Consider the following 19,769-nt stretch of genomic DNA (forward strand, 5'->3'; position numbering starts at 1 on the left):
TTCTGTCTCGCTCCCGCCCATCGCGTCCGTAGCCGCCCACCATGTCTTCCGACTTCCTGCTCGCACATACTCCCTTCTCGTTCCTTCTCTCCCCTTTCACCCGAACCAAAAAGAAAGGAAAATAAACAATAAAACATTCGGTAGGATATCATATTTGATTTATAAATGAAATAAAAAAATATTTATATTGATTTATTTACATTGATATTTCAACATCCATGAAGAAGAATTTGAAAGTCTGAGAAAGCGAAAATTATAGGGCTTATGACATGTTCTAGGCTAGTTTAAGTTACATACCTGTAGACTTTCCATAAATTGACAACCACTCTACTAAAAAATCGGAGGTAGTGTAAATATGTGTTTATCTTTTAATTGACACCTTTTTTCTTTTACAAGTTCAGGCACTGTCTGTGGTAGAGTTTTTTGAAAATTTTATTTAGCAAACTCCTTCACGAATGATGTCAATTTAAATCACTTCTTAGTGGACAATCCCAGATTTTTAAACAAATGAACACACAAACACAGTAAAAATATTGCGAATAAACTTTGTACATAAGTTTAATAAGAACTAAAAATTATATTTTCAGGCGTTTCAAGAATCTTACATTCAATTCTAAATCTTGTAAAAAAAAATCTTTAGGGTTTGCTGAATTTTTAATTCAATATATAAATTATGTCAAATTTAAATAACACTGTCCAAATATTGTCAATAAGTTTAATAAAACCCAGAAATCATATTTTAATACGAAAATTCAATATTTCACATTTAAGGCGTCTCGAAAATCTTACTTGCATTTCAAAATATTGCGATTTTTTTATAGGTTTGAATGTTCGGAGAGCTGAAAATTCTATATTTGAATGATGTCAATATAAATAACTTTGAACAAAGATTTGGATTAACTTAAAGTGTGCGAATAAAGTTTGTAATTAAATTTAACAAACGATGAAAGTCATTTTTCAGTTTTCAGGCGTCTCAAGAATCTTACATACATTTCGAATTATTTTGCTTATTTATAATTAATAAAAATTAAACATTTGAATGATATAAATTTAAATTACAGTCAAAATATTGTAAATAAGTTAAAAGTATATTGTAAATAAGTCAAAATATTGTAAATAATAAAGAGTGAAAATCCCACTTTTAGGCGTTTTAAGAATCTTAGATTCATTTTTAAATATTGTGATTTTTTTTTAAAGTTTGTGTGTTTGAATTAAAAATTTTGTGATTCTTTTCAAGTTTGCGTGTATGGAGAATTAAAAATTGTTGCGAATAGGTCGTTTTTGGATTCCAGTCGTGGATATGGGTGTATGCAGGCGGCACCACGACCCGCGAGCCACGAGCAGCCATTGCGCTGCAGCCGTGGGAGGGGCGGAGAGTGGGGCGCCAGGGCCGTGTGCACCGCCGCCCATAGACTACCGCCGGCTCGCCGCTAAAACCGCCATTCGAACCTAAGTAGTCAGTGACGGTCGAACTACCAGCGACAGCCAACCACACACTCTCCCAGGCACATCGTCCGGCACAGCTACCTTCAACGACCGACCAGGTACCTACCGCGACGCGACCGAGTGCGCAAAGTGCATACGAGTATACACGCATTCCACCTGTGCTTGTGACCCGAAACCAAACCTTGTGTTGTGTTTAAATGCAAGTGATCGAGGGTGAATCGCCAGCTAGTGGGGTGATAACCGGCAGACATACGTGTCTCGGACTAAACGCTCGATAAAATTCTTAAAATCACCACCCGCGATACCGCATACTCGCGATTTTCTCAATTCAAAACGCAGTTTTTCTCAACCACTTGAATATTCGCACGTGGAGGGAAAACGGGGTTAGTTGTACGCGAAAATGCAACGGAAACGTCATAATTTTTGGACTTTAAAACCGGTGGCGCTTTGCCAAGTACTCCGAGATAATCCAACTCGAGGAGGTTGTTTAAAGTGATTTATATCAGAGATTGAAATGATACCATTTAATCGAGCAGACATAACGCCAGAGACGCAATGTATCATGTAACAATTTGACATTAAAAATAAAATCGGAAAAAAAGTAACAAAATTTTTGGAAATATTTTATTGTGTTTGAATTGAATTTGATGTATGAAGTTAATAAATTATTATCAGATGGTGAATCTGATGATGTTTTTTTTCCGTGTCTGAAACCTAATCTCAGACCGGTAGGGCAGGGGGTTGGGGTGAGCGGGGAGGGACGTCCTGAAGCATCGGCTCCAAATTTGGCTCGCGCGTAAATAGTTCGGTCTACTTATAAATACCGCATTGGATAATATTCCTCGATACAGTTTCATTCCCCTAAGACCCTCGGGAACGATCTCCGCTCCGTTGGACAATAAACCCGACCGTAAATATATAACTGACGCATAGAATATAAACTTTGCATAAAATACAACTTACGCACACATTCTCGCAACAACCCACCTTTTAAAAACGCACTCGGAAATAATGTAAAGTCAGACTTTTGATTGAAAAAGATTTTGTTGATGGAAAAGCGCAATGTTTTGGCAGTTGCCAAATTTTACATTTTTTCTTCGTCGGAATTTTACGAGTCTACTTTTATAATTATCACATCGGCTTTGGATACTATAAACATACTTAAATATTACATTGTCACGATTCAACACCGAGTAAAATAGAAGAACAGATTGAAATCATTCAAATTAATTTACATAAAAATAAATTATTATATAACTAGTATAATTGTCTGACCTCATTTCGAATGACACATTTATACATATCTTGTATAATATAAAAACATTTTCATTCATATCTTTTTAGTAAATATCTTAGACACCGTTTTTTTAAACAACTTTGTATGAATAAAATATTTTAAACAAAAATTGGTCAGATTTAGGAAGTTGGTTTTGTACATAACGATTAGGGTTCAAAATGGAGACTTTCGACAAAATATTCTTTATTTTAGAAACCGGATTATCTGTAATATAATACACTATAGACTGCCCTTGGATATAAAATATATATCCTTCTTTAAAAAAATTTGTCAACATACACTTTTTGTTTTAAAATTTACTAAATAGAGAATACAAGTAACTACTCAACTTACTAGGGTTCTATTCATTCCGGTCGGTTAATACATTTGCACTTTTTTTAATGCACTACTATGGGCCGCCTCGGTTATAAGAAATAAAATTGTTAATTTAAATTTTTTGTTTCGTTTTTGTTTGTTATTTCTTTATTTTGATTTGTTTTCTTTTATTTTCAGGCCAATAAACTAAACCAAAATGCCTTTCAAGCCGATTGAAAACCCCAAGTGCCCCAAATGCGGCAAGTCAGTGTACGCCGCTGAGGAGAGGGTAGCCGGAGGACTCAAATTCCACAAAATGTGCTTCAAATGCGGTAAGTTCCACTCAATTTTCTCATTATTCATATGAATCTCAATAATAGAAGGAAGTAGAAAAATGTTTCCGTCGCATTTCTTCAAAATTCAAGTGTAACTTTTTGATAATTGAGTTACATCAAAGTACCTATCTAAAATTATTTTATTTGGGAATTTAACTGAACAACATTTTGAGTGTGTCCAAATAAAAGAGTTTCTGCTCAATAAAAAGCTTCTATTCATCTCACCAATAGATGTCTCTATTGAAGTTCTAGTGATTCAAGAATAATGTTTCAAAATTGGTTCATATATATAGAACATCTAAGAATTTTAGTAGTGTAATAATGTGTCAATAATGTAAATAATGGGTAGATATAATAAGTGTCAATAATGGCTAAAGAGTGTCAATAATGGGTAGTGTCAATTTAGTGTCAATAATGGGTAGAATTGGTGAATGTTACTCGTGTGTAAAGTGATCACTTAAACCAGCCTACGACGGTCGTGGGCCTCGTAAATGCCCAGACTTGCATATTCTTCTTCATCTTTGATGAGATGTCAAAAATTAATATCTAACAGAACAGTGACATCAAGTTGTAGATACACGTATATGAGTACTACAAAACAAGTGCTCGTTGCAAGTTTTAAAATTACAAAATTCCACAATTGTAAAAAATCCTGGAAGAGGGATGGGAAGGAATAAAAGAGGAAAGGGGAAGATCAAAGCTCAGAGACAAATTGTACAGAACGAAGGACACACGATATCAATGTTGAATTATTTTAGCGCTGAAAATGTCGAGTTGGACACATCAAAATCCCCATATCATAGTCAACCTATTTTGATGAACAATAAATATGAAAACATTCCTTAGACTTTGTTCTACTCGCGGGAAGCGCCTAATTTGACATTTGAAATTGCATTTTTAGAAACCTTCACTAGGTTAATGTCAAGGAAACACCGATTTTCGTACCCTTCATTTAATGACAGTTGTTTTTTTGTTGTTGTCGATAAAACGACAATTAAGAATACCGGGAAAGAATAGGAATGGGTATCATGCAATAGATATTTGATTTGATTCCTGATTGGATAAAACAATGTGAAAATTTGTGAATTTCTTGCTCTAATTTCTTTGCTACGAGCGGTTTTAACCGCGCACTCGAGCAAACGTTTTTGACATTAGACATCATGGCGATTTGTCATCGCCACAAGATGTTAATGCTCTCGTAAGGCAAAATAGGTTTCACAAAATTTAATAAATTTAGTAGATTTGATTAATATTATTGATGAAAGATTATGGAACTCTGCAAAGTATATTCCGATTCAATAAACAAATCAGATCGGCTGGTATGTATGAGGAGATGCTCGAATGTGGCAGAGTTGGAGATTGTTTCCAAAATCAAGTTGATGTGGCGGTCTATTATCTCTGCCAATCCTTGCAGGGAGCGGTGTGATAGTTAATTACTTAATTGGTTAGTTTAAACAAATAATAAAAAAGTAAGAATACGGACAGAATTTGACAGAGACGATGCGTTTATTTGCAGGAATGTGCAGCAAGTTGCTCGACTCCACCAACTGCACCGAGCACGAAGGCCAGCTGTTCTGCAAGAACTGCCACGCGCGCAAGTACGGACCCAAGGGCTACGGGTTCGGAGGCGGCGCCGGAGCCCTGTCCATGGACACCGGGGCCCAGTTCGCTCCCGAGGAAGGCGCGTAAGTACCCTACGCCCCCGTCGTCAGACCGCCGAGACAAACTTTCCTTATCTCCGTCACTCTATATACATACATATATATATATTTCTGTTTTGCAATTACTAGCCGCTTGGACCCATACTCGCATCGGATACGATCATCTCGTAAAGCATAGAGTCACTCGTTACTACCCTAGCATTAACCCGTTTGAATAGCATTAACCCTGTGAAGCGGGAATTGTAAATACTAGAAGCCCTCGAGAGGAGAGCAGTGTTGACGCAGCATGACATAGTTCGTTTGTTGGAAACAGGCAGTAAGTGAGCTGAGGAAGCGGCCGCCGGGCGCCATAGCTGTCCCGGCCCCCCCGCCCCCGCCCCCTGCCCCCGGCCCGGGACCCCCGCCCCCCGCCCCCTGGACATCTCGCGCTTACTTTATACCATACCTAGAGTTAACGCGTTCTTTAATATTTTTATAAACACTGGAACCTTTTCAATTATATACTTTTAATCTCAATCGCCACTCGAACAAAGTATTGAATACATACTCAACTTTTGACTTTTCCCAGTTTGTTAAAGAGAAAACAGTTTGTCATCATTTTTTTTTATAAATAAAAAAACCTACAAAAATACTAGAGTGTTGTAGTTGTAGAAACGCGGCGGGCCGTGAACTCGAGGGTAGATCCTCAGTCGGCCGCTCGGTTCGCGGCCCCCGCGCCCTTTCCCCTCCCCTTCCTGGCTGCGGAGGAGCGGCCCCCGGATATATGGTGAGCGGACTTCTTACAGTGGCTAGCATGGCTTCGGCTTCCGGCTTCCGGCTTCCGGCTTCTGACTCCTCACCGCTCGCTGTGTCTGCCCGTGCTAACATCGCTAACCGCATGCCTCGCTCGACGCTTTCCTAACAGAGATCCGGCACTAACTCTTGTCAGCTCGGATGGGATAAGGAAAGTGTCCTCGGTGTCGGTAGAGGGATGCGCGGCGGGCGACCTCTCCGTCGCTCCGGCATCTCATTAATCATTTCTCTCATTTCAGTTCTGATAATTCGTAACATAATAAACGCACCCCTTGAACGAAATCACCGCCACGCAGCCGAATGTTTAGACCTTGGTATCATAGTACTTAATTCGAGTCGCTTTGTTAACACATCTTAAGGCTGTAGGAAGTTGGTTGAGTTTGGTCGCAACACATTAACGTCTTAGCAGTAACCGGAGCTTAGTAAAGTATCAGTAGTAACTCGACCAGACCGGGCGGGACTTAACTCGGCTCTCGTTGCAGGCGTACCAACGGAGCTTGCATGGAGCCCCGCGTCATCGCCAAGGCTCCCGAGGGGAAAGGCTGCCCTCGCTGCGGAGGCTTCGTGTACGCCGCTGAGCAGATGCTGGCCAGGGGACGCGTAAGTCACTTCTCCTATCTAAACTCTACTTATATCTTACTACAACTTCCTTATTCTAACAACAACAATAATCGCCCTAAAAGTATCAGAAATGATGACTCTAAGGAGCATATCTGGCAAGAGCCTACGAGATAGAAGGAATACAGGGATAGGGGGAAGATCTTTACACGGGGAAGATAACGAAGAAGACTATGGTATGCGCATGAGGAGAACGGGACTCTAGAGTAGAGACGATTCCAGGGCAGACCACCAAAGAGATGGATTGTCAGCTGGGAATCAACATCACAGGAGGCTAGGGTCTGTGGTGTAGGTACCATGAAGAGAAGAAAAGAATCTTATATTGACATCTTAACATAAATCTAAAAGTTTGGGTATTTACAGGGCTTTTATCTTGTAGACATTTAAATTATCTGTAGTAAATAAAAAACTTACTCTACTCCACCATTGATGCTGCCGAGAACTTACATATGAAAGAATGTGTCAATACAGAATGCATGTGGTTCAAGTGATCATTTTATACATATTTAACATTCAACATTCAACCCATGATTGACAACCACGCTACTAAAATTCTCTTCAAAAATTCTTTCACATGTGAGTTTTCGGTAGTATCTAGGTTGAGTTAAGTGAGCTTCTTCTTTATCTATGTTGAGATGTCAATGTACGAATAACCATAAGATTAGAAACCTAAAGAAAAAAGGAGTGATTTTTCACTCTCCAATATCATCCTGGACTGATATCAGAAACCGATGGTTTAATGTAATTTACGATCAAGATAAGACCGCATTAACAAGATGCAGTGCCCTATCATCATTGGGTGCAGATAGGTGTTAGAAGTTAAAGAAAAAAAACAATTACATAATTTGTTTCTCAATTTGTACCAGTAATATTTATTTATCAATATCCTTTACATACATTATTATGAACTAGACTTATTTATTTGAAGGAAACATAATATTAAATTAGTAAATATTTAAAATGTGCTTATTTATATTGAATGTTACTCTGATCAGGCATTTTAGCATTTATTTATTGCCATACTTTTTATGAACGTCTTTACATTTACATTTACATTATAAACAATACTAATTTACCCAGGAACTACATAAATATATAAAGGAAGTAATAATACAAACAAAATGAATTGCAAGATATGTATAAACAAAGGTTAATAAAACAAACAAAATAATAGTAATATGTAATCTATTAGCTGCCGTTATTTTGGTGGAGTGACCAACTTTAAACACTTCTATATGGCCACTTTTTATCTTTATATTATTTACCACTGATTTTATATTAGGTGGCGCAACTTTATACATTAAGAACTTGATACAACTTCTGCATATTTTTTTACAATTTTCTCTAACAACAGGGATATCACAGACGCTGTTTCAAGTGCATCAGTTGCAACAGAACTTTAGACTCGACAATGCACTGTGACGGACCAGACATGGACATATATTGCCGAGGTACACGACCCGATCTGATTCAGGTTTACGTGTTTGTGGTACCGACATGTGATCATAATAAGATGTATGAAGCACGAAAACCGACCAAATTGTGCTCACAAAAACCCGCATCTCTCCATTTCTCACATGTTCTAGAACCCATTATACGGATGGACCATGCACGATTAAAACTACCTCCACGTGTAGAATTCCACTATCCACGGAACATTTCTGGTCGCGATGGTGGCTGATCCGGTCACAAAGAATGTTTTCAACGCTTCACGACCACATCAGTCCCCTTCGCGACCAAAATGTTACCCAAATACAGTTGTGTTACATTCATATCACGCCATTTAATATAAGACAGTATTTTTTTGCATTTGTGAGATGTTTTGCTATGAATTTAGCTAGAATTGCATTTACTATTGTTAAAGGGATGGCATAAGGAGTGTTTCAAGTGTGGAGAATGTAACAAGGGACTGGATTCCGTGAACTGTTGCGAAGGGCCCGACAAAAACATCTACTGCAAAGGTAAACCATTCATCCATCACTCATTTCATTATTCGCAATTTATTTCAATACTTGCTGCTTCATATCTCGAGAATCAAAGTTATTGATAAAAATACTAAATATTTCAAGAAATTACGTTGCAATTATTTTTGATATTACAAATCTACAATACAAAGGTTGATAACTAAGCAAACAATTGGGATAGACTTTTCATATGCAAGTTACTTTCCTTCCAAACCAGATTTATTTAATAATAATAAACATGGTTTATGAATAATATACTGCTACTTTTACTGTATACACATGTGTTTTTGAAAAAACGCATTTAAAAACCATGCAAATAATTAAGATAGACTTTTTATATGCAAAACTTTCCTTGCAAACCAGGCTTATTCAATAACAAAAACTTGGTTTATGCATAACACTTTGCTTTCTTTACTGTTTTTGTGCACAAATATGCATTTAAAAACTATGCAAACAAGTTTAAAAATGCACAAAAAACATGATAATTGACACATGACAGTTTTAGCTTCAATGATTATAAGTCTCTTTTGCAAGTAAACGGCGTCATTTATATACAATTTTTTTTAATGATTTATTGATAACACATACTTATAATAGATTTGATAACCAAATAAATGTGTAATACATATACAATATACATGGTCATTGCTTAAGTAATCCTGTTTGAATCCCAGGGGAATATAATAAAAGTTCATTGTTTTGGAAACATGTAATTTGAATTTCACTATAATTTGAAATTACGGCTCCTACCAATTTTACATAAATATTTTTTGATAATTCAAACAAAATTATTGACTGTATCACTGATTTTTCACTCTTTAACACCTTGATTTAGTATTTGAGGAGCAGAAATGATCACCTTGCCTACATATAATTAACATATTGGTTACGGTGAAGTTTGTTAAAGGAATGTTATTTGACACGGGCGGTATTAGATCACATCGAAAGAATGATAATAGAAAGTAATCGATATTTTTTTGTATTATATTAACACCTATCTGCTACACAGGAAAGCAAACTTTGTGTATGAAGTTGAAGGTAACTGAAATACACAAAAATGTTCTACCGCCGCAACATAAGGTTTCTGAAACGAACAAATATGTGCAGGGCGTAAACAATATGTAACTGGGTCGATATGATGCAATGCCCTTTGCAACATTGAATGTAGATAAATGTTAGATGAAGAAAATTGAATTACTAATAAGCTATGAAATGTGATCAATAACATATAAATAATTATTGTATATAAAAGAAGTGTTGCTGCTAGGTGGTTATCATTATTATACCTTAGATCAACCCTGGTTAGTTTGACTTTTTCTCAATCTTAAAAGCCATATCTACTGGAGAGTTTTGATGGATATGATGCGGCGAGTGTGTCATTCATCTGTTGAACTCACAATCGTCCCTGTTTTGTTTTGGAATGCTTTTGGTTTGACTCAGTTTGTTCTGTCCCCGTAGTGTGTTACGGGAAGAAGTTCGGCCCCAAGGGTTACGGTTATGGCCAGGGAGGTGGCGCGTTGCAGAGTGACTGCTTCGCTGTTAGGTAAGTCTCTCTAGCTCCGCGCCAATCATCAGACACCTACTGTACTCTGGAACGTCCATTTATTACTCTTGTAGCACTCCATACAAGTGATCTACGATCAACGTTCTTCAATTTGTTATCAAAAAAATTCAACAAATAAGTTAATATCAACTATTTTGTCTACAACAGTGACAACAGTGTTTATTTTTTAAATATTTATTGTGTAATATCACAAAGTTTATGCTGAATCAATAAATAAGGCATAAAGTATAAAATTACATCTAAAACAAGCTGTCAACAAAAACATGCTTCAAGATTCAATAACTTGATGGTGTGCAACTGTGCATATTCAAGTGTGTCATACATGTACCTATTATCAGGTTGTTTTGTATGTTAATAGCACAGCAGTTGGTATATAGCGTTATTCATTAGTAAAGCATATATCCTGATGAAGAAACAGGTATGCTTCGAAACTGATAAAAAAGGCAAATGGCTATACACCAAAATTTCAGGCATTTGGTACCAATCGCAAAAATTATTTTGATTTCTGTTGAGGATCTGTTTAAGTGCACTTGAATTAATGAGTGGATGTTCCAGGATTGTGGGTCTTTATGCATGATTGCCGCTGCTTCTAATTATATTCTGTTGGCATTCACGCTTATCTGCTTACCCATACAGGGTGCTACGCTCAGCGATTCGGGCCGCGTGGCATTGGCCACTCTGGGATGTCTTCTCTTGGCCTCATGTGCGATATAAAGGACTGTGAATGGCAGAGGTACAATCTGACCCAAACCTGGTCCTTTCACTTTTGATTTGTCTGTACATCCAATGTAAAAGTATTATCGTAAATCCTGAAGACATTCTGTGATAATGCACAACTGAACGAGCGCATGTTTCATGTCGTATTCACTTGATTATTTTACTTTTAGATTGTTATAATAGTACCCATACATCAAAAGTTACCTGCAAGTAAAATTATAAATACCGAAAACAAAATTAATCAAAATTATCACACTTGTATGCCATTATATACATACAACAAACATTTTCTTAATACACACAACATACCAAAAATGTAAAGATGCACATTTGCTATAACAACTTCAAAACATTCCTGTGTAATATTTTTTGTCACGGATGCAGCTAATTTGGTCACAAAGCATATTTTCGATGTTCTGCAACCATATAGCCGCCATCACAGCCCAAAAGCCTGCATGAGTTATTCTTATCTGTTTGTGATCCTAAATCCAAAAACATGTGTTTATAACTTCCTACCCAACTGACATCTATCTAAAATTTGGTCATATTATTAATATTTTGTCTCCATAAAATAAGCATGCATTTTGATATTTTGTTAATCTAAAATATTGATACATAGAAAAGAAAATCTAAACTAATGAAAATCAAAAACCCCTTTTTATTAATTTAGTTTTTAACTAGGATTTTTTTGTTAATTTTATTTTTAAATTCAAATTATCAATCGTACCACAATTTTCAATTTAAAGATCTAGTCCTGAAAATTAATAATGTAGAACTGATACATTGATCGAGTTTGTCTTTAATTTTATTAATAAAACTTTGGGAGTTCTGATAAACAAATAAACAAAAAAAGAATTTTGAATTAATATTTAACAAAACAAAAACAAAAAGTTATGCTGCCGTGCATATTATTTTGCAAATTAACGAAAATTGTTTTTAACGTTAGTATTGTAAAATATAATACGAGAAAGGAATGCACTTCTAAAATAGGCCAAATTCACCAAAGTTCTTGGGATAAAATTATGATAAAACCTATTTAATACTCCTAGAAGGGTATTACATCATAACTGATATTAATGAATTTTTAATGCTTTTATAGTCGATTTGGAAAAACATAAATTACTTTTGGTATTTTTTCAAAACTCTTCAAAGTTAGAAATTAAATTCTTTGGAACCCTTAAAAAGCTTTAATGATATTGTTGTATGAATTGGTCAAATAATGTTCCTTCCAAATTATAAAATAATTAATTATTATTCAATTTAATTAGCGATCAGGCACCCAAGACAACGCTGATCGACACCACCTCCATCATGGCTGCCGCTGGTCAGGGATGTCCTCGCTGCGGAGGAGTAGTGTTCGCGGCCGAGCTGGTCCTGGCCAAGGGCCACGAGTGGCATCGCAAGTGCTTCAAGTGCCGCGACTGCACCAAGACCCTGGACTCCATCATCGCCTGCGACGGGCCCAACGGGGAGGTCTACTGCAAGACCTGCTACGGCAAGAAGTGGGGACCTCACGGATATGGCTTTGCCTGCGGATCTGGATTCCTCCAGACTGATGGTTTGACGTGAGTTGTTTTGTTTATCCTGCCTATGTAACATTTCTGATCACCCTGCCTTCATATAAATCCGATGGAGTTACATCATATTGATTACATGTGGTACCCTATACAACACTTGGGTGTTGATTTGGGGCAGAAGAAGAATAAATACACATAGTGGATAGTTATTAAAAAAAATTAAATGCGTACCATGAAGTCGTGAGACAAATAATATAACTTTCCATTACATTTTTATTATGTAACTAGAGAAGGAAAACAGATATCAATCTAATTAAAAGGATTTTGTAAATATTTATAATTGTGCAACCTAATTGTGAATAAATTAAATGGATATATCATAGTCGTACAGGAGAAAGTGACCAAATAACAAAACGTAAAATGTTCAGGAGGGCCATTTAAGTCACTTTTACTTGGCAAGAAAATAAACATCAATGCAGTTAGTCATTTTTTACGAATCAATATATAATACTTTCAAGTTTAAAATCACTTTGGGATTTTTTCAGGGCAATATTAAGCTAGTAGGATATCGAATAGCCAGTAATCACGTTTTTGTATAAATTGCACTTGGTCACTTGCTCCTGTATGACTACGATATGTTCAAGAATAAAAGTTAACAATGGTCATCTCTTGTTAACAGCGAGGAAGAGATTTCTAAGAGCAGGCCGTTCTACAACCCTGATACTACTTCCATCAAGGCTCCTAAGGGTCAAGGTTGCCCGCGCTGCGGAGGAATGGTGTTCGCTGCTGAACAGCAGCTGGCCAAGGGAACGGTGAGCAAACTGATTTGAGATGTCTAGGAATGATTGCATGGCTAGTTTATTGTAAAAATGATAATAATGAAATGTGGATATTTCAGATGTGGCACAAGAAGTGCTTCAACTGTGCCGAATGCCATCGCCCACTGGACTCCATGCTGGCTTGCGACGGTCCCGATAAGGAGATCCACTGCAGGGCTTGCTACGGAAAACTCTTTGGGCCCAAAGGCTTTGGGTTCGGCCATGCCCCCACCCTTGTCTGCGCTGATTCTGAGCCAACCCATACTTAGTGAGTTTACAAATATCCTCATTCTTGCAAGTTGTCAAATATATTACTCATCTACCCAGTTTAAATAGATGAAAGTCAAATTGAAAATGCTTTGGTTGGTAATATTGATTTTAAGCAACCATAAATTACACTCTCCTTATCATTCATCGATCACTTTGTGAAAAAACTTTACATAAATTATTTTGTAATAAAGGTTTAAATAAATTTATGTAATTCTACCAAGTTTTAGATAAATGAAAGCCAAATCGAAAATGCTTCAGCGAATTTGAGCACCAAGTAAAATTTTTGTGTTAGAGGTTTAAAATAATTCATACAATTAAAGAAACCAGATAAGGTCTCTTTATTTTTATCTTTTATTTAAACATGGTATTTGTGCAATTGTGACTTTATTTAGCCACAGAAGAAACTTATTGATTTTTCCTTTAAATTTTGATACAGTAATTAACTTTTCTTCAATGAATGTGACCTGGAAATTTGTTAATAAACTTAAGATGTGAAATGAATTAATATTGTGATTTTATTTTTAGCTCTGAAGGAGCTCCATTCACCGGAGCAAAGGCTTCCAAGGGAACTGGCTGCCCTCGTTGTGGATACCCTGTGTACGCCGCGGAACAGATGATCTCTAAGAACCAAATCTGGCACAAACGTTGCTTCTCCTGCACAGATTGCCATAAATCATTGGTAATTATATTACTTTGTCATTTGAGATGACTAAATTTCTTCCATATCAGATGCAAACCATTCCCAGAAGTTGGCAACATTGCAACACTAATTTATTCTTTTTTTTTTCATTCTTATATTTGAAATAATGTATCCCATTATTTACATACGAAATTTTTTCAATAAGGTTATTTATTTGGTTATTTAAGGTTATTAATGGCGTTGTTTTACATGTGCAACGCCATTCCATATTTAAAAAAGGTTATTTGCATACATTTTAGAAAGTTTTGGAAGAAATAAAATGCAATAAGGGTAAAAATTTACAAAAATAAGTAAAAAAAAACATTTATTTACTCATTAAAATTATCAATAAAAATATAACAAAATTAAAATACATTAAATTCAACTATATTCTATTAGTTTTTAAATAATCTTCCTCGTCTTCCATTATCAAATGAGTGCTCAAAAATTCTTCTACGGTATCCGTGTTCCATTTTTCGATGGCAACGACTTCGACAATGTTCCCATCTTTATCTTGCAATTTGATTATAGGATCCAAACCCCTCACGTATTTTATTTGGAGGTTAGGAAACTTGGCGGGCCTTGTACTCTTGACGAAAGCCTGAATTTGTGGGTAGGCGGAAAATTTACAAGTACAAACTTCTAACACTGCACTCGCATATCTCTTTTCCGCGTTTGAATTCTCGTCATGATGGCAGCATTCTCGGCAGTGATCCCTCAAAGTTTCCAAACCGAAATCCTTCAATTGGTCACAAGACGAGCATAATAGATTCGCTTTGTTGAATCCCAGAGCCCAACAGTCTTCGGAAGAAAACTCCGCGTTCGATATTCGTACACTTGATATAGCGAATATTAATAATATAATAATTGATTTCATTGTAACTTTTTTGAAAACAATTGACAATTTGTAGTTTACCTTCCGCTTTTCTGACGTATCCTTTACGAACTCCATAGAAAATAGACAGAATTTTGACAGTTTATCAATCTATGGATTGAATATTTTATAGCTACACTTAAAAAAAATACATTTTCAGTATTTACTTTGTATTTGACAAATAAAAAAAATGTCAAAGCACTAGATATTTTGTATTTATATTTTGCTTGTCAGTCACGATGAATAAAACATTTCTAACATAAAGTATGTAGTCTCTATTGTGATTAAAATTTATGAAAATTTATTAAAACTGAGTTTGTTTATTCCAGGACTCAACCAATCTCTGCGACGGACCCAATGGAGACATCTACTGCCGCGGCTGCTATGGTAGAAACTACGGACCCAAGGGGGTTGGCTTCGGAATGGGGGCGGGAACACTAACCATGGCTTGAATGCATACAGCTTAGCACTAAGATATACATATTTCGCATTGTGATGACTGAATGAACTTAGGTGTAAGTTGAAAGACTCATCAGGGAACTGCTATTTCTTGTATCGTAGATGGTTGTGTATATTACACAAACAATAATCATATACGAAAACATTCTATTAAAAATTATTGACTCGTAATAGTAAAGTTCGCTATGAAATTTTTCACGTATGATACTGTGTAACTGGGTCGAGGAAATAATTATTTTATAATAAGATGCTTATTAAATATTTTTTGCACAATAACGTTAAGACAGATCTTATATATTTATATAATATAGTATACGGAGAGTGGATATATCAGATGGGAGAAGCGCTTTGATACATTACCTGCATTCTATTTTACCTAAACATCTCAACATGATAAACTTTGCAAAGTTGTAGATTAGATATGTTTGTGAAATTGGGTTGACTGATTGAACCAGGATGAACGTTCACCAGAGAAGCGGAAGAGGAGGCAGTCAGAAATGCCCCCGCGAGGCCTGTGTAATTATTATTCCAAGTATATCACACGTAACTCTAACAATTAGCTAATCTTCGATCGACCAGGCTCCGACGCCTGAGGAAATGTCATTTTCATAATTTATTTTTCTACGCCAGTGATATACACTTTTACAAAGCTGTGCTGATTTCCAGAATGTGGAATATTTACTCCCCACAAGGTAGAACAAGCGACTTAACAGTAATGTTGCTTGAATACGCTTGCAAGCCGTTTATTAGTACCACACTCTACTTCGCTTATAGAACAGCTTACATTTCTAGTTTGTAAGTTCACACACATATTTCGATTACTATACATGTCAATTTTATTAAAATAAAATAAAACTCAAATAAAAAGGAAATGATCTTTTATTACGATTCCAAATCATTTGTGATGTAAACAAATATGTAATTAAAAACAATGAATACTGGATAAATATTAATTGTATTACTCCAGTTCAGGTAAAGGTCTACATACACAAGTTTACTGGCGCTTACCTGTGCAAACTAATTTACACAATATTTTTATACTAGCACTTTTACCAATCACACACACACTTACTTGACATGTGCAAACATGACTTGAGAGCATGTTTGCACATGTCAAGAGCTTGTAGCCATGTTTTTAACAAATAATTTGGTGGCATCTCAGCTCGTTATATGAAACTTGTTCCCATATGAATAATATTACATTTATTTATTTTAGATGCTATACAAATAAAATAATGTTCTACAAAATAAATTTTGTAACAGGAATATTTTCATATTGGCAGTGGATCAAAAATACATTCCAGGCTGCACAAATATAAGGCGCAGGCCGTGGTTTGGACAGCCCTGATATAAAAGAACAAAATAAATGACACTATATTTACAAAAAAATACTTTCAATTTGTTGAAAAATATTGTAATATATTGAAAGAGCATCATAATGTTTCTTGGTGAGTTTATTGTGCAAACTATGTTTGCGCAAGTAAACAGGTGTGTGTGGATAGCAAAACTGTTCTTTCATAAACTTTTAATGTACATGCAAGGGTTGGCTGAAAACTTAGTTGGATTTTAGAAAACGTATTTTAAATAAAAGGTAGGATGTTTTATTATTTTTCAATATAATATCTTGAAGCCAAATGGACTTTTCCTAAATACGATTATCTCAATTTTATAAATGATCTCACAAAAGGTTTTCAAAATACTGTCCCTAAGCTTGCTATGCACCTTTCTGCAAAATACTGTCCCTAAGCTTGCTATGCACCTTTCTGCAAAATACTGTCCCTAAGCTTGCTATGCACCTTTCTGCAAAATACTGTCCCTAAGCTTGCTATGCACCTTTCTGCAAAATACTGTCCCTAAGCTTGCTATGCACCTTTCTGCAAAATACTGTCCCTAAGCTTGCTATGCACCTTTCTGCAAAATACTGTCCCTAAGCTTGCTATGCACCTTTCAACCCTTGCAAAAGCAAACTCTTGACACTTTTTTTCACTCATATATTTTGTTGTGAAACCTTTCAAAGATAAAATGAAATAAATTATGGTTCAAATTATCAATAGCAATAATAAATTAAAACCTGCTGGTACAATTTGTCTTACGGCGGCAAGATATTTTCAATCAACCCGCAAAGCCGATACGTATAGTCCGACTCTTTATTTAAGACTCTTCTCTGAACGGGATATTCACTTAAAATATTTATACAGATAATTAAAATATTGTAATTGTATTGTAAATTTGCAATTATACAATAAAATTCTGCAAAAGAGAAAATATAGTGAAAAACAGAAAAAAAAAATACTTAAAGTCATGCAAAATATGATGTATGTACACAATTAAAATTAATTCAACATCAAAATAATATTTTTATTTGTTAGTAAAAAGGTACAAAAGGGAACATAATTCACATGATTATCACAGTTATATTGGTTAACAAATCTTTTTGTAAACACATAATAGTAAATAATAATGTTTTAAGGGGTTTGAAAAATGGTATTTTTAAAGATATTGTATATATTTTTTTACTATAAACTCTACAAATGATATACATAAATGAATTATATTTTAAAAATGTATAAGACATTTTGAAACCATTCTTAAAATTTCATTGCATATGTATATGCACTGATATTTAAAAAAAGTTTTAAAAAGTAATATGGTAATAAAATTGGATTCATGGATCTAATTTTGTAATATAAATACAGTAGAATCCGAACCCCGAAAATTCAAAATCCTGGGAGATGCGAACATTTTAAAAAAAAAACCAAAGTTACATTTTAACTATAACATTTTTAAGCTTTGTGAGTTGCTACTCAAGTACTGTAATATTAGATCGAAATGTAAAAGATGCGTACAACATACCTACTGTAGTGTAAAGCACTATCTATGTACTGTATTACAAATTTCTCTGCTAATCCGAACTTTTCCAATTCCGGACAGGCCACAGCCCCAATTAGTTCGGATTTCCCGGGTTCTACTGAATATCATTTGCAAGTAGAGGTCACGGTTAAACAAATACACATTATTTACATTTTTTGTTATTGTATTAGCTGTAAAGCGAAAAAAATAATAATACAGGGGTTACCAACTAATAATTTAAAATTATTAAAAAAAAATAATTAAATAACAAAATATGACAAGTTAAGAAATATTTTTATTGCTCGTTATATTTAGGACCTTGCAAATGTCGAAAATATAGAGATATAAAAACACATGTTATTTTCATATTTAAACAACTATTTTTGTAATACGTAAATTACATAACAAAATATACAATCTCTTTGTATTTCTCATTTTAATTATAGGTAAAATTGATATAAGCAGTATGGCAAATAAAGGAAAACTAGGGGCGTTTGATAAATTTGGTAAGAAACTAAGAGATACTTCAATTCATTTGTGGACATCATGGTTGTTAAGTGCCATGCTAAAATGTAGTTCAGGTGAATAAAGATGTTACATTTACATTCAAAAGATGTTTGCTGGGATACATGAGCCGATTGATAAGTTACATTTATATTGATATCTAAGCAAAGATGAAAAAGAATATGGAAGTCTGGGTATTCAGAGGGCTTAAGACCCGGATTTTCAACTATTACATCCAAAGTCCTTTAAATAGTAATAATTTTAAATCAAACACAGATTTTTGAGTCTACTAAGTTGTATTTTATTAACAAAAACACATAAAAAAATTATATTGTGACAATTGTTTCGCCTTGTTAGGGCATTATCAAGTAACAACTGTCACAATATAATTTTTTATGTGCTTTTGTTAATAAAATACAACTTAGTAGACTCAAAAATCTGTGTTTGATTTAAAATTATTACATAAATTAAAATGGAGTTCTATAAATTAAACGCCAAATCAATAAATAAATAAAAAATCCTTTAAATAGATTTATCTGTTATATCAAGGTACCGCACATATTTAAATTAACGATCAAGATAATACTGCTTTCATATAATACAGTTGCTCAGGGTTAGAAAAAGAATACATAATATCCACACCAGTAGATAATAACATTAACATATTATATTCTAAACATTCGCTTTAATATTCAAACAATGCAAGCGTAAAATAAAGGCTATGTACGAGTATTGATATTTTATAATTAACAAAGAGACAGGTACATCTGAAACCGGCAAACTTAAACCTGGTGTTAAATACTAACATTTTGTAATAAAAAAAAGTAAAAATGACTAACCCACAAAGAAAATGCCTTAAATATTAAAAATATTTAAATGTGAAATATATTATGGATCTTCCTCGAAAGATATCTAGAAGAAGACAAAAATTCATGGACGCTGCAGAAAGATAACATGATTCGAAGGCATGGCCTAGGTGACGTTGTCCAGGACAGAAGAACCTACAACCTGAGGACGAGGAGAGCTGACCCCAGCAGTCTACAAAGATGATAATTTGGGATATAGCCAGGAAGAAGATTTTCATTAATTGATTCGGCAGTCACCTTGTGG

At 34.8% G+C, this 19,769-nt stretch overlaps 2 protein-coding genes across 4 annotated transcripts; one reads left to right on the top strand and one right to left on the bottom strand.

The window, feature by feature from the left end:
• Window positions 1–1,438: 1,438 nt before the first annotated feature.
• Window positions 1,439–16,172, top strand: Mlp84B (Muscle LIM protein at 84B). 3 transcript variants are annotated; one of them, XR_015839279.1, is made up of 11 exons: window positions 1,439–1,544; window positions 3,236–3,369; window positions 4,889–5,057; window positions 6,308–6,425; window positions 8,308–8,404; window positions 9,866–9,950; window positions 11,957–12,253; window positions 12,885–13,017; window positions 13,104–13,291; window positions 13,819–14,138; window positions 14,213–14,289. XR_015839279.1 is itself a non-coding variant. In XM_088277712.1 (11 exons), the coding sequence occupies exons 2-11, from the start codon at window positions 3,255–3,257 to the stop codon at window positions 15,296–15,298; spliced, it is 1,479 nt and encodes a 492-aa protein (XP_088133838.1). In that variant the 5' UTR covers window positions 1,439–1,544; window positions 3,236–3,254; the 3' UTR covers window positions 15,299–16,172. The 3 variants fall into 3 exon arrangements, 2 of the variants coding, with proteins under 2 accessions (XP_088133838.1, XP_088133839.1); XM_088277712.1 differs by lacking the exon at window positions 14,213–14,289 and adding an exon at window positions 15,176–16,172 and having other exon boundaries at window positions 13,819–13,972; XM_088277713.1 differs by lacking the exons at window positions 1,439–1,544; window positions 14,213–14,289 and adding exons at window positions 2,219–2,356; window positions 15,176–16,172 and having other exon boundaries at window positions 13,819–13,972.
• On the bottom strand, window positions 14,260–14,952 carry LOC148312183 (selenoprotein F). The gene has a single exon (XM_088277714.1). The coding sequence runs from the start codon at window positions 14,922–14,924 to the stop codon at window positions 14,358–14,360; it is 567 nt and encodes a 188-aa protein (XP_088133840.1). The 5' UTR covers window positions 14,925–14,952; the 3' UTR covers window positions 14,260–14,357.
• Window positions 16,173–19,769: the final 3,597 nt, after the last annotated feature.

Source organism: Brachycentrus maculatus, unplaced genomic scaffold (genome assembly GCF_059751285.1).
Source record: "Brachycentrus maculatus isolate JH-2025_06_01 unplaced genomic scaffold, ASM5975128v1 h1tg000049l, whole genome shotgun sequence".
Taxonomy (NCBI): domain Eukaryota; kingdom Metazoa; phylum Arthropoda; class Insecta; order Trichoptera; family Brachycentridae; genus Brachycentrus; species Brachycentrus maculatus.

What these genes read in the sequence shown, in the direction of transcription:
- Mlp84B (XM_088277712.1), top strand. Translation starts at nt 3,255, where the DNA reads ATGCCTTTCAAGCCGATTGAAAACCCCAAGTGCCCCAAATGCGGCAAG. An exon ending in TCTGAGCCAACCCATACTTA is followed by an intron (nt 13,292 to 13,818) that starts GTGAGTTTACAA and finishes TTTTATTTTTAG; the next exon opens with CTCTGAAGGAGCTCCATTCA. An exon ending in CAGATTGCCATAAATCATTG is followed by an intron (nt 13,973 to 15,175) that starts GTAATTATATTA and finishes TGTTTATTCCAG; the next exon opens with GACTCAACCAATCTCTGCGA.
- LOC148312183 (XM_088277714.1), bottom strand. Translation starts at nt 14,924, where the DNA reads ATGGAGTTCGTAAAGGATACGTCAGAAAAGCGGAAGGTAAACTACAAA.